This window comes from Gekko japonicus, unplaced genomic scaffold, assembly GCF_001447785.1.
Source record: "Gekko japonicus isolate JY-2015 unplaced genomic scaffold, Gekko_japonicus_V1.1 scaffold508, whole genome shotgun sequence".
Lineage (NCBI taxonomy): Eukaryota > Metazoa > Chordata > Lepidosauria > Squamata > Gekkonidae > Gekko > Gekko japonicus.
The window spans coordinates 251,402-263,524 of record NW_015164679.1 but is presented as its reverse complement, the minus strand read 5'-3'; the positions used below and the strand labels follow the sequence as shown (position 1 = coordinate 263,524).

Sequence of the window (12,123 nt, the reverse complement as noted above, 5' to 3'; positions counted from 1 at the left end):
TGGTAACATGGGGGAGTGGCCTAATATGCCAATGAGCTGTGCTGTCAGGGGTGTGGCCTAATATGCTAATGAGTTTCTGCTGTTGGGTGTGGCCTATTATACTAATGAGTTCCTGCTGGGCTTTTTCTACAAAAAAAGCCCTGGGCAAAATAATGTATGCAAAGTACTTTGAACACTTGAAAAACCAATATGAATGCTTAGCACTATTAAAGCAAGCTGAATAGTGTACACAAATCAATTATTCTCTGTAACCCACTCCCAGTCCCTGTTGAGTCCAAGCCTGACGGGCAAAATAATGTATGCAAAGTACTTTGAACACTTGAAAAACCAATATGAATGCTTAGCACTATTAAAGCAAGCTGAATAGTGTACACAAATCAATTATTCTCTGTAACCCACTCCCAGTCCCTGTTGAGTCCAAGCCTGACAGGGCCAAACCTGCATATGAATTTCAACTCAGTAGTACCCTCTTTCTCAGTCACCCATCTTCCATTGCAGAAACCTATGTATGTTTCAGCCATCATATGATTCAGAGAAGTCCATGCCACTCACTTCTGCAGTCAGTTGAAGTGGAACCTTGATTTACTAAGCTCTCAGTTTGGCATCTTTACTAAATAATGTTTCTGATCAAATTCCAACAAGCCTATCAGTCAGCAGAGACCGTTCAAAGGATTAAAGGTGCCAGCAAAAAGTTGTGGGATTTATATATCATGGCTAAACTCTCAGACAATCTTACGCGTTTTGACAAATGTCCTACCCACACCAATTTTACTTCTGTATGGTTTCCCATCCTATCTTATCTCTCTACCTTGCAGGATACCCCTCCGGTAATGAATACCCTATGGCTCTGGTACAATAGATCACTTAGATCCATCTGGCTAGTCTGGTAATTCCTGTCGTATTTGTAATCCTCATGTACTTTTTTATTACAATCATCGGTTCATTGATGCAATCATTGTTGAACACAAGTTAAGTTTTAAATTGTAATACTGTCACTGGACACCTGTTTTACTGTTGTATTCTCAATTGTTGTTTTGATTATTACCTTATTGTTATACACAGGGGTCGTTTCGTAGAAAAAGAGCTAGGGGAACTCATTAACATAATTCATTAGCATATGCCACACCCCCTAACATCAGGGGCCCGGCGTTAAAGGTGCCAGCAATCGAGAGCTCTCTTTATCGCAGCATCAAGCAAAAAGATTGACCCAGATCTGAGCTCTCCTCTAAGACAAAGTGAATGGGCCTGCAGATCCTTCTGACTAAGGACGATCTTCAGTTCAAGGGGATTGCCTGCAGGCATATCTGTTAGCTCCCCTGAGCCCATCTCAGTGGGGTGGGTGGGATATACGGTCGGGGGGGGGCATCTCCTGGAAATCCCAGGCCCGAGAGATGTTAAATTTGCGGTGACCAGGACCAGGGCATTTTCGGTGGCGGCTCCTACCTGGTGGAAGGAGCTCCCGGAAGAGATCCGGGCCCTGCGGGACCTCTCTCAGTTCCGCAGGGCCTGCAAGACGGAGCTCTTCCGCCAGGCCTTTGAGTAGGAGCTGCCGCCACCACCATTCCACCTTTGCCCCCTATGCTCTGGCGTATTAACATCATGATTGCCTGGCCCCCAAGGGGGGGAGCGAGGCGCCTGGGCACGGCTTAGATGATAAGATCTTAGGAAGTAGTTATGGAAGTTAAGATCTCCCCATCTTGTCTAAATCTGTTTGTAAATTTGTTATTGTATTTTACTGTAATTTATTGTTTTTAAATTATGTGCTTACTGTTTTAACCTCGGCACATGGTGCCCTTGTTAGCCGCCCTGAGCCTTCAGGGTAGGGCGGGATATAAATTAAAATATAAATAAATAAATAAATAAATATAAACCGACTTAAATAAATAAATAAATAAATAAATAAATAGCTGGAACAGCAAACAGCCAGGTATTAAAATAGGTTGCAAAGATTGTCACTGGGCTTATTTCCTCAGGAAACCATTCCCGTATGCTCAAACATGCTTTTAAAGGAAAACAAACACCTGCATTCCACTCCAAAGGTATGAACTGAAAGTTGCGGAGGGTCTGGGTTCTCGAGACTGCATAGAACTGACGACAGTGAAGCTGCTGGTAAAAATACTGTGACCTGGATTTAGAGAAGCCATTTCAAGCTCCAGTCAAATGGCCTAGTTTCCAAACACAGATGAGTACGTCATCAGAAATTAGGTCAGGTGGCTTCGATCACCGCAAGGCAAAAAACCCGGAAATTCTGGCGAGAGAAGCCGATACTCAGGGCTTACACTCTTCTATGGCATGTCTGTAAAGGGGTGCATGAATGGCAGGTGTTTTATGTACCAAAGGGTCACATGGTTCCTAAACAAACTTGCACATTTACTATGGCATAAGATTTCATGAGCCAGAGCCCTCATTTGAAGAAACAGCAACTCTTTAAGGTGTCATGTCATGTGACCCTTTGCTGTTTTGGTTGCAGCAGACTAAAATGGCTCCCACTCTGGAATGTATCCATTTTATGTGCTCCTTTTTTAAAAAAAAAATGCAGCACTACAGGAATAATGAGACAGAAATAAGTATCATTTATATAACCAGTTCTTTTCTCCCCCCTCAAAGTTTGAACAATAAATGCCAACTGTCTTGGGCTCCCTGGCTTTCTCTCCCATCTGACAGTTATCACTTCCTGTTTCTTGGCAAACGGTCATTTGCCCCAATGTGTGAACTAGCAAATATGGTTGCCAGTTTGTTCAGTTCACTATAATGGCAAATGTTGGTTTGCTAAGAAACAGGGGGAAAGCAATTGCAGAGAGCAAGAGAAGGGTAGAAGGAACATGCGAGGATGTACTGCTTTCATGACTGTTCCAAATGATTGTCTGGAGGACAGATAGGGTTGCCAAGTCTAACTTACCAAATAGTGGGGAGGAGTCCTGTTTCTCCCCCAGGAGCCTTCTGGTGCACGTGCCACGATGACACCACCCGGAAGCGACGTCATCGTGTCGGGCACGTTGGGGGCGGGGCCACAATCATTCAAGGGGAAAACATAGAGTTTTCCCTCGAATGATAGAGCTAGGGCTGCCAAGTGGGGGCGGGGGGGTGGGTAAATCCCCGCTTTGGAGGCCTGATTTTCCCCGCCGCGGAATCGGGCCCTGTGGGGAACTCCGCCCCCCGAAGCGCAGCGTGGCTGCGTCACCAGAGATGACGCAACCACGTCAACCTCGTTGGGGGCGTGGCCCAGATCGTCGGAGGGAAAACTCTATGGTTTTCCCTCCAACGATCGGGGCCACGCCCTCAACGTGGTCGACGTCACGCGTCACTTCCGGTGATGTGCTGGCGGCGCGTGCGCTATGTGCGCGCATCCAAAGAGAGCTCCCGAAGCCCGGCGAAGCTCCCCCACCGGTGAGGTTTTTTTACTTGGCAACCCTAGATAGAGCATCCCCCGGTAACGTACCCGATGTGATGACGTCACCTCCGGATGGCGTATTCACGCTGCGCATGTTGTGCACTTTGGGGGTGGGGTTCCCCCCCGGCAGCCCAATCTGGCCCGGCGGGGAATGGGCCTCTCAAGCGGGGGTTTCCCCGCCCCCCGGGGGACCTGGCAGCCCTAAGGACAGAGAATATTATGCCTGAACTAACTCTATGCAGTCTCCAACACATCAGGCTCTTCTTATGCAAAGCATCTCTCCGTGTTTGATTTCCAAATTTAGTTGTAAATATTGCTTGAAACAGGAATTCTCCTGTGCATATTTATTTTTATTTACTTCATTTACATCCTGCTTTTCTCCCTGAACGGGACCCAAAGAGGCTTGCATCATTTGTTCCACAGTAAAGCCCATGCGACCTTGCTTCCTGCTTGGAGTGCTCTGTATGGCACGAATTGTGTAAAATGCCCTTGAAAGAACACATCTCCACCCACACGTAAACACATTCACTTCCAAGTGTAATTCCCTGGGTGGCAAAGCTAACATAATGTCACAAAGTTGTGAAATGGCACCTGCGCAGAGCGATCTTTGAGCCCAGCCATAAACAACTATTTGCAGGCCAAAGCCATCATGTCTTCATCTTGTGCTTCCTCTGAGACGTTCAGGGCTTCCTGGTTCTTTCCTTCGTCTCCTCACAACGACTACCTTGTACCCACATGTAACTGCTTTTTAGGGTCATGTAACACACCTGGATTTGAGTTTCAGGAACAATCTCCAGGAGCACACTCACCCCTAACCTACCTCACAGGATTGTTGAGAGAATAAAATGGAGGAGAGAATGATGTAAGCCACTTCGGGACCCTACTGGGGAGAAAAATGGAGTAGAAATTAAGTATAAATAAATAAATAAATAGTGGCCCCGGTCACACGGGCAGGAAACTGCAGAGGAGAAGCGTGGCTGTTTGCCCTGGGGCAAACTACTGCGCAGTTACGTGATCAGACCGCCTGTGGAGGTCCTGTGGAGGTACCATGGAGGTTCCATGGCAAGGGAGAGGTGCCGATCACAGGAAAAGCCGGCGCACAACGAAGAAGCGTACGCCGCGGCAAACTGTTTTTTATTTTTGTGTACATGACAAATGCGCATGCTCCGTTGGGTGCGCATGCGCATCCACAGAGACTTGGACAAAAAAACACACCTTATTTGCAAGGGGACATGGGCGGGCGCCGGATGCCACCGGAAACGCGATCAGACGCCCGCCCTTGCCCCGCAGTTTCCGGAAACTAGTACCTCCAAGGTACTAGTTTTTTGCCACGCAGTTTCGGCTGGAAGCCTCGGTTGAGCCACGGGAGTGCTACGCTTCCCAGATGTGCTGGTGAGATCGCGCCCGGAAACTCCGTTTGTTTTCCGTCTCACTTGTGTGGCTTCTGTTACGTGTGACCGCAGCCAGTGTTTGTCTGGTCCTAATTTACAAATGCACAAAAACCAAACCTTTGATTACCCTGAGCTGGATAGCCCAGACAAGCCTGATCTCGTCAGATCTCGAAAGCTAAGCAGGGACGACCCTGGCAAGTATTTGGGTGGGAGACCTCCAAAGAATACCAGGGCCAAGAGGCAGAGGCAGGCTATCAAGCCACTTCTCTTAATCTCCTCCATGCCCCAGTAGGAGTTGCCAGAGGTCACCATGACTTCCAGGCACGAGCACTCACACACCACGCACTCACACATACACACGAATGCAAAAATACAAAAAAACCCAACAACCAACACTTCAATTCAGTCTCAAGACCATCATCATTTCTTAATTCAATGGAGTGAGCGTTCTAAAGTGTGCATTTCTTACTAGTTCACCACCCTCGCTGACCACAGGGTTTTCTTTTTGTTCAATCACCTGCCTAGCTTGAGAAAAGAAAGGCTGTGTCCGGCTTCCTTACACACACGTAAGGATTTTTGTCTTGGCTCAGGAAGGATGGCTCCAGAGCAAACTAATGTATGCAGTAGCCAAATGGCTCGCTCACAACTTTAACGCCAGTAGCTCACAAAGTAGAAGATTTGCTCACAAGACTCCGCAGCTTAGAGGGCGCGATGGCAGCGACCCTGAATTTCCTTGGTGGTCTCCCGTCCAAATACTAACCAGGCCAACCCTGCTTAGGTTCTGAGAGCTGACGAGATGGGACTAACCTGGGCCATCCAGGTCAAGGCAGGTGTGATGTTAGGCATTGCGACATAATCTCGATCTGCGGTTCAGCTGCAAAAAGCAACATGTTTGTAGCCAGAAATGTTATGGTGAGGGACTGCAAATATACTGAGTGTGGGGTACAGGGTTCTTACTAATTAAACCACGGCTTCACGCTATATCTGAACCAAGCCAGAGAGACAGCAGATTAAAAAACATAGATATGAACAGGCGCTTACTTTTGTTTCCATATGTTGTCAGTAGGGCTTTTTTTGTAGAAAAAGCCCAGCAGGAACTCATTAGCATAATAGGCTACACCCAACAGCATAAACTCATTAGCATATTAGGCTACACCCCTGACAGCATAGCTCATTAGCACATTAGGCCGCACCCCCATATTACCAGAAGTGTGGTCATCCAGCCACACCCACCTTTTGCTTCTTATTCTCTTTACCTTGTTTGTTGTCAAAACCCAGGGCTTTTTGCATGTTAGGCCACACACCCCTAATTGTAGCCAATCCTAATGAGTTCCTGCTGTTGGGTGTGGCCTGTTATGCTAATGAGTTCCTGCTGGGCGTGGCCAGCTTGGGAGCCAGCCGGAACTCCGTTCCTGTGTGTTCCTGCCCCAAAATAGCCCTGGTTGTCAGTAAAAAAATACCTTGGTCCCCTGTTTTCCTAGCGAAGCCTGATTTTAGATTATTGGGTCCTAAAGAACAAAACATCCTGACCTGAATAGGCCGATCTCATCCAGTCTCAGAAGCTAAGCAGGGTCAGCCCTGGTTAGTACTTGGATGGGAGACCAGCAAGGCAGTCCAGGGTGCCTATGCAGAGGCGGCAGGCAATGGCCAATCCACCCCTGTTTGTCTCTTGCCTCGAGGGTCCCCAAAAGTCAGTTGCGACTTGATGACACTTTACGCCAGAAAAAACACAACTTATTTTTTGTTGTCACAGAGTTAGATTTGTGAAACCAATAATGGCATCAATGAGGGGGGGAAAGGGGGCCACAAAGAGTTGTGTGGGGGGGAACAATTCGGAAATCCCTGCCCCCTTGGGCTGCCACTCTCCAAGGGGCACCTGGGGGATCTCCTGCTATTACAGCTGATCTCCAGACGATCAACACCAGTTCCCCTCGAGAAATGGCTCCTCTGGAGGGTGGACTCCATGGCAACATATACCCTGCTGAGGTCCCTCCCTCCCCAGGCTCCACCCCCAGAATCTCCAGGCATTTCCCAACCCAGAGCTGGCAACCCTACTCCCCTCCCTCCCTCCCCAAAATCACCCACCTCAGCCCAGCCCAGCCAGCACTCTATAGGTTTCCAAAGGCTTTATCAGGACTATTTCTCCTATATCCCCTTTAACTAATTCTCAGCCGCTCCCAACCTCATTTGTCTTCACAAGCACACACTGTTCTCAGGAAAATTCATTTCATTTTTTTCCTTCTATTCATTTACAAAGTCCATATTTTTTTTTGTATTTTTCGAGTCTCCCAAGGATGTAGATGCCTCAGCCTTGTCTGTGGTTGGCCTGGGGTGGCTGCTTTCATGGTTGGGGGGAGGGCGTGGTTTGGATGCAGCCACAAATAGGGATTACAAGTAGGGGTCTACAAGAGATTTGCAGGGAGGGGATATTCCCCCTCCTTTGCTCCCCCATGGGCACTCCATGAAATTGCTGAGCACTCGGGTTAGAATGGATAAAAGGAAGTACTTCTTCAACCAAAGAGGGATTAACACATGCACTGCCACAGGAGGTGGCGGCGGCTACAAGCATGGACGGCTTCCAAAGGGAATTAGATAAGCATATGGAGCAGAGGTCCATCAGTGGCTATTAGCCACAAGGTATTGATAGGAACTCTGGCGCAAGTGATGCTCTGTATTCTTGGTGCTTGGGGGGGGCTTCTAGTGTCCCGGCCCCACTGCTGGACCTCCTGATGGCACCTGGTATACTTGGCCACTGTGTGACACAGAGTGTTGGACCGGATGGGCCATTGGCCTGATCCAACATTGGCTTCTCTTATGTTCTTACGTTCTTATGTCCTTTCCCTCCATCTTCCCCAAGCCAATCCCCCTTTTTTTCTTTCCAACCCTCCACCAAGCCAATCCCTCCTTTGTCTTTCTCTCTCTCTCTCTCCCCCCCACAAGCCAACCCCCCCCTTCTTTCTCCCTTCCTCTTTTTCCCTACCTTTGAGCCCGGCAACAGAGGCAGTGCCTGGGAGCTGCTTCAAGCCTGGAGCAGCTCCTGGTTGTGGCCAGCTCCAGAGCAGCTCACAGTGTTCCCTGGTGCTGCAGCCGAGTCCGGAGCCTTTCCTGGCATTCCCTGCTGCCATGACCAGTCCCACAGTGGTTCTCAGCATTCCTGGATCGGCTCCACAGCAGTGGCAGCAGCCAGGCTCTCAGAGCTAAGTTGCATGGTCTGTGCATGCACAGACAACGTTCTTTATTTGGGGGGGATTTAAACCCCCCAATGTATTTTTTTTTTAAAGTTTTCAGATTTTTATGCAAACGTAGGAAGTCACCCAAGCATGCAGAAAACATTGTTTGGATAAATATGTCCCCTGTCTGCGAATTTAGATATTCACACATAGGGGACTATTTTTTTTAATCACTTTTATTGAATATCAAACAATACATAGGAAACAGGAGGATTCAGGCAATGTTCCTCATACAATATAACATAGGGTAACACATATATGTTACCAGATATGTTATCAGATAGGCAGACGATACCACTCTAATGGCAGAAAGTGAAGAGGACCTAAAGAGCCTCTTACTCGGGGTAAAAGAGGAGAACGCAAAAGTGGGCTTGAAGCTCAACATCAAAAAAACTAAGATCATGGCATCCGGCCCCATCACTCCTTGGCAAATAGAAGGGGAAGGCGTGGAAGTAGTGACAGACTTCACGTTCCTGGGATCCCAGATCACCGCAGACAGTGACAGCAGCCATGAAATTAAAAGACGCCTGCTCCTTGGGAGGAAAGCGATGGCGAACCTAAACAGCATGATAAAAAGTAGAGACATCACCCTGCCAACAAAAGTCCGCATGGTCAAAGCAATGGTATTCCCAGTAGTCATGTATGGCTGCGAGAGTTGGACTATAAGGAAGGCCGAGCGCAGAAGAATAGATTCTTTTGAACTATGGTGCTGGAGAAGACTCTTGAGAGTCCCTTGGACTGCAAGAAGAACAAATCAGTCAATCCTCAAAGAAATCAACCCTGACTGTTCCCTGGAAGGCCAGATAATGAAACTGAAGGTCAAATACTTTGGCCACCAAATGAGAAGGGAGCACTCACTGGAGAAGACCCTGATGCTGGGAAAGATTGAACGTCAAAGAAGACGGGGATGGCAAAGGATGAGATGGTTAGACAGTGTCATAGATGCAACGGACATGAAATTGAGCAAACTTCAGATGACGGCGGAAGACAGGAAGGCCTGGCGTGATCTGGTCCATGGGGTCGCAAAAAGTCGGACTCGACCATGCGACTGAACAACAACAACAACACACACATAGATTAGCAGAAGCACAATAACAGTATCAATACTGAGAATTAGATATATAGATAATGGGGGATTCTCACCTCCTTGCCAGTTGAACTGCATCAGAGACAGCGCTGCCATTGACCAGAAGGGACACATTGGAAACAGCTCCTGCGAGGAAACACTCCACAATGCCTTGGTTTCTTCTTGGGCAGTAGCCAAAGTCATCTCCAGTTACGATAAGCTTCACAGTAGCCTTGGGCATCCTTAAGAGTCAGCCCTAGCAAGAGATCAAAAAAAGCAGACAAGAGTGCAAAATCAAGCCAAAGTCCTCACATTGACAGAATTACAGGAAATGACTGCTCCTGAATCAAAGCATGAGTCAGCTCCGGTTACAGCTGTTGCTCTGGCTGTTGTCATCCAACCTTTCATAACTGGGTGCTAAGGAACATCGCTAATGCTGGCTCACCTGGGCTGTTCCTGCCCATTCTCCCTTGAGGAGTTCAGTGTGAGTTTACTTTGCTATTCAAGGAAAGAAACGAAGGTGTGGCCACAAATGCAGTTATTCAAGGGGATTAAACCCAGAGCATTCTTTCCCCAGAGATTAAAAGGTCGATGGGTTCAAGAACATCCTGCAACTTGTCAACCGTGCAAGGGCAGCCCTGCCAGTTTCTCACAGCCAAGGCAATAAGGACTTCTCTGCCACCCAAACATGTTTCACGAGGCGTGATCTGCTGTAGGCAAAGTCCCTGCTCCGCCAATTGGAGGGAAGGCCAGGGTGGATGGAACAGACAGGCAACTGCTTGCCACAGGTAAAGGCTGAAATGGGCTATATTTTTTATCCTTCCTTTCCTCCTAAGAGCTCAGGGTGGCATACATGGTATCACATCTCCTCTGTTTCTTCTCACAACAACCCTATGAGGGACGGTTAGGCTGAGAGAGCGCTACCTCCCCAATCACCCAGCGAGCTCCATGGCAGAGTAGCGATTCAAGCCCCAGTCTCAGTACAATGCTCTCTTACAAGGTAGCTTCAGAAGGTAGCCATGTTGATCTGCAGTGTTAAGAGCTAGACTTGAGTCCAGTAGCGCCTTAGACAGCAACAACCTTTTCAGGGTATAAGCTTTGGAGGCGAAGCTCCTTTTGTATCTGACAAAGGGAGCTTTGACACCTGAACGTTCATACCCTGGAAATCTTGCTGGGCTCTAAGGTGCTACAGGACTCGAATCCGGCTCTCTTACTAGGTCACTGTCCAAATTGTCTCAGACAAGGACAGTTCTCGCATCTAATTTTACGTGACATAGGTATAAATCTTGAGCTCCCTGAAAGGTTTTGAAAAAGTGTTAAAAATAAACAAAAAACTTTGGGGAGTGGGCTTGCGAGCCCTAACTTCCTCACCAATATATAATTCATCTTTGGGGGGACAGCAGCAACTCAAACAGGCCCAAAATGTGCCAGGGTCCAGCCATCTTATCACACAATCGAGTCTTGTCCAAGTGTGGGAGGATGCATGCCCAGTGCCTTCTGAGCTCTCAATTAACATGAAGCCAAAAGGATTTGGGCTTACAATCACCCCCCCCCCAAAAAAGGTCATATTAGCCTGATAAAGACCCTCACAAGGATAGCAGAGGATCTCTGTCCCCTCTCCTTCATCTGCTTGTCCTTTGGCAAGTAGTTTCTCCTTTCTCAGTAACAGAGTCTGGCATGGACAGAGGAGGATCTTCTCTAGTTATGAGGCAAGCAAACAGGATGTGCCACGTCATGGGGCGAGGGAAGAAGAAGAAGAACAGAAGAAGAGATTGGATTTATACCCCGCCCTTCACTTGGAGTCTCAGAGCGGCTTACAAACTCCTTTCCCTTCCCCTCCCCACAACAGACATCAGCAGGTGCAAGTGGAGGAGTGGGGAATCAAACCCGGTTCTCCCAGATTAGAGTCCGCGCACTTAACCACTACACCAAACTGGCTCTCCATGGCAGAAGCGGGGCTGAGCTGCTTCTATGGCTTTTTGCCAAACCATCTTAACAAACAAACTGCTTGGTCATTCAGGAGCGGTATGGTTTGAAAGTTAGAATAGGTTCCCTGAGGAATAAATGAACTAGAGAAGGAAACTGACTAATCCAGTATTCTAGTAGGGGTCTGTTTGTTTTTTTATTTGTTTTTAATTGCCTGGCTCTTTGTAAAGGCATGTGAGAGTACAAGGGGGAGCAGGTAGATTTAAAGTGACCAGTGTTCTCTCTAAGCTGAGTTAGCGTGAGCTAGCTCAGTTTTTTAGCCTCTGGCTCACACATTTTTGCCTTAGCTCAGGAAGGATGGCTCCAGAGCAAATTAATTTATGCAGTAGCCAAATTGCTCGCTCACAGCTTTAATGCCAGTAGCTTACAAAGTAGGGAGCTGCGGTGGCTCAAGTGGTTAAGACGCTGAACTGCAGGCTGTGGAAGGTCAGTAGTTCAGCAGTTCGAGACCAAGGTGCCGCATGACGGAGTGAGCTCCCATCTCTCGTTCCAGCTCCTGCCAACCTAGCAGTTCGAAAGCAAGAAATTGCAAGTAGATAAATAGGTACCACTTCGGTGGGAAGGTAACAGCGTTCCGTGCGCCTTGGTGTTTAGTCATGCCGGCCACATGACCACGGAAACGTCTTCGGACAGCGCTGGCTCTTCGGCTTTGAAACGGAGATGAGCACTGCAACCCTAGAGTCGGATTCGACTGGCTTTCGACCAAGGGAACCTTTACCTTTACCTTACAAAGTAGAATTTTTGCTCACAAGACTCCACAGCTTAGAAGGAGCATTGAACGTGACTACTGATTAGTCCAAACAGCAATAGCTCAGACTGAGCAACAAAACATCCAGCTGTGTGTATGTCAAGTGCTGTCAAGTCGCAGCCAATTTATTGCGACCTAGCACAGTTTTCAAAGGCAAGAGAGGAACAGAGGTGGTTTGCCACTGAGGAGCATCCCTGGACCTCCTTGGTGGTCTCCCATCCAAGTACTAACCAGGGCTGACTCTGCTTAGCTTCTGAGATCTCACAAGATCGGGCTAGCCTGGGCCATCTTATCTGTATAATCTCACCCAC

The 12,123-nt window shown here is 48.0% G+C and overlaps 1 protein-coding gene across 1 annotated transcript in view; it reads right to left on the bottom strand.

Annotated features, from left to right (window-relative positions):
- The window catches only part of YDJC (YdjC homolog (bacterial)), a 44,294-nt gene that overhangs the window by 9,174 nt on the left and 22,997 nt on the right, over window positions 1-12,123 (bottom strand). Inside the window, exon 2 of the mRNA XM_015409288.1 lies at window positions 9,156-9,334. Within this exon, the coding sequence (XP_015264774.1) occupies window positions 9,156-9,319 (164 nt within the window). The 5' untranslated portion in view covers window positions 9,320-9,334. The remainder of the gene's footprint in view (window positions 1-9,155; window positions 9,335-12,123) is intronic.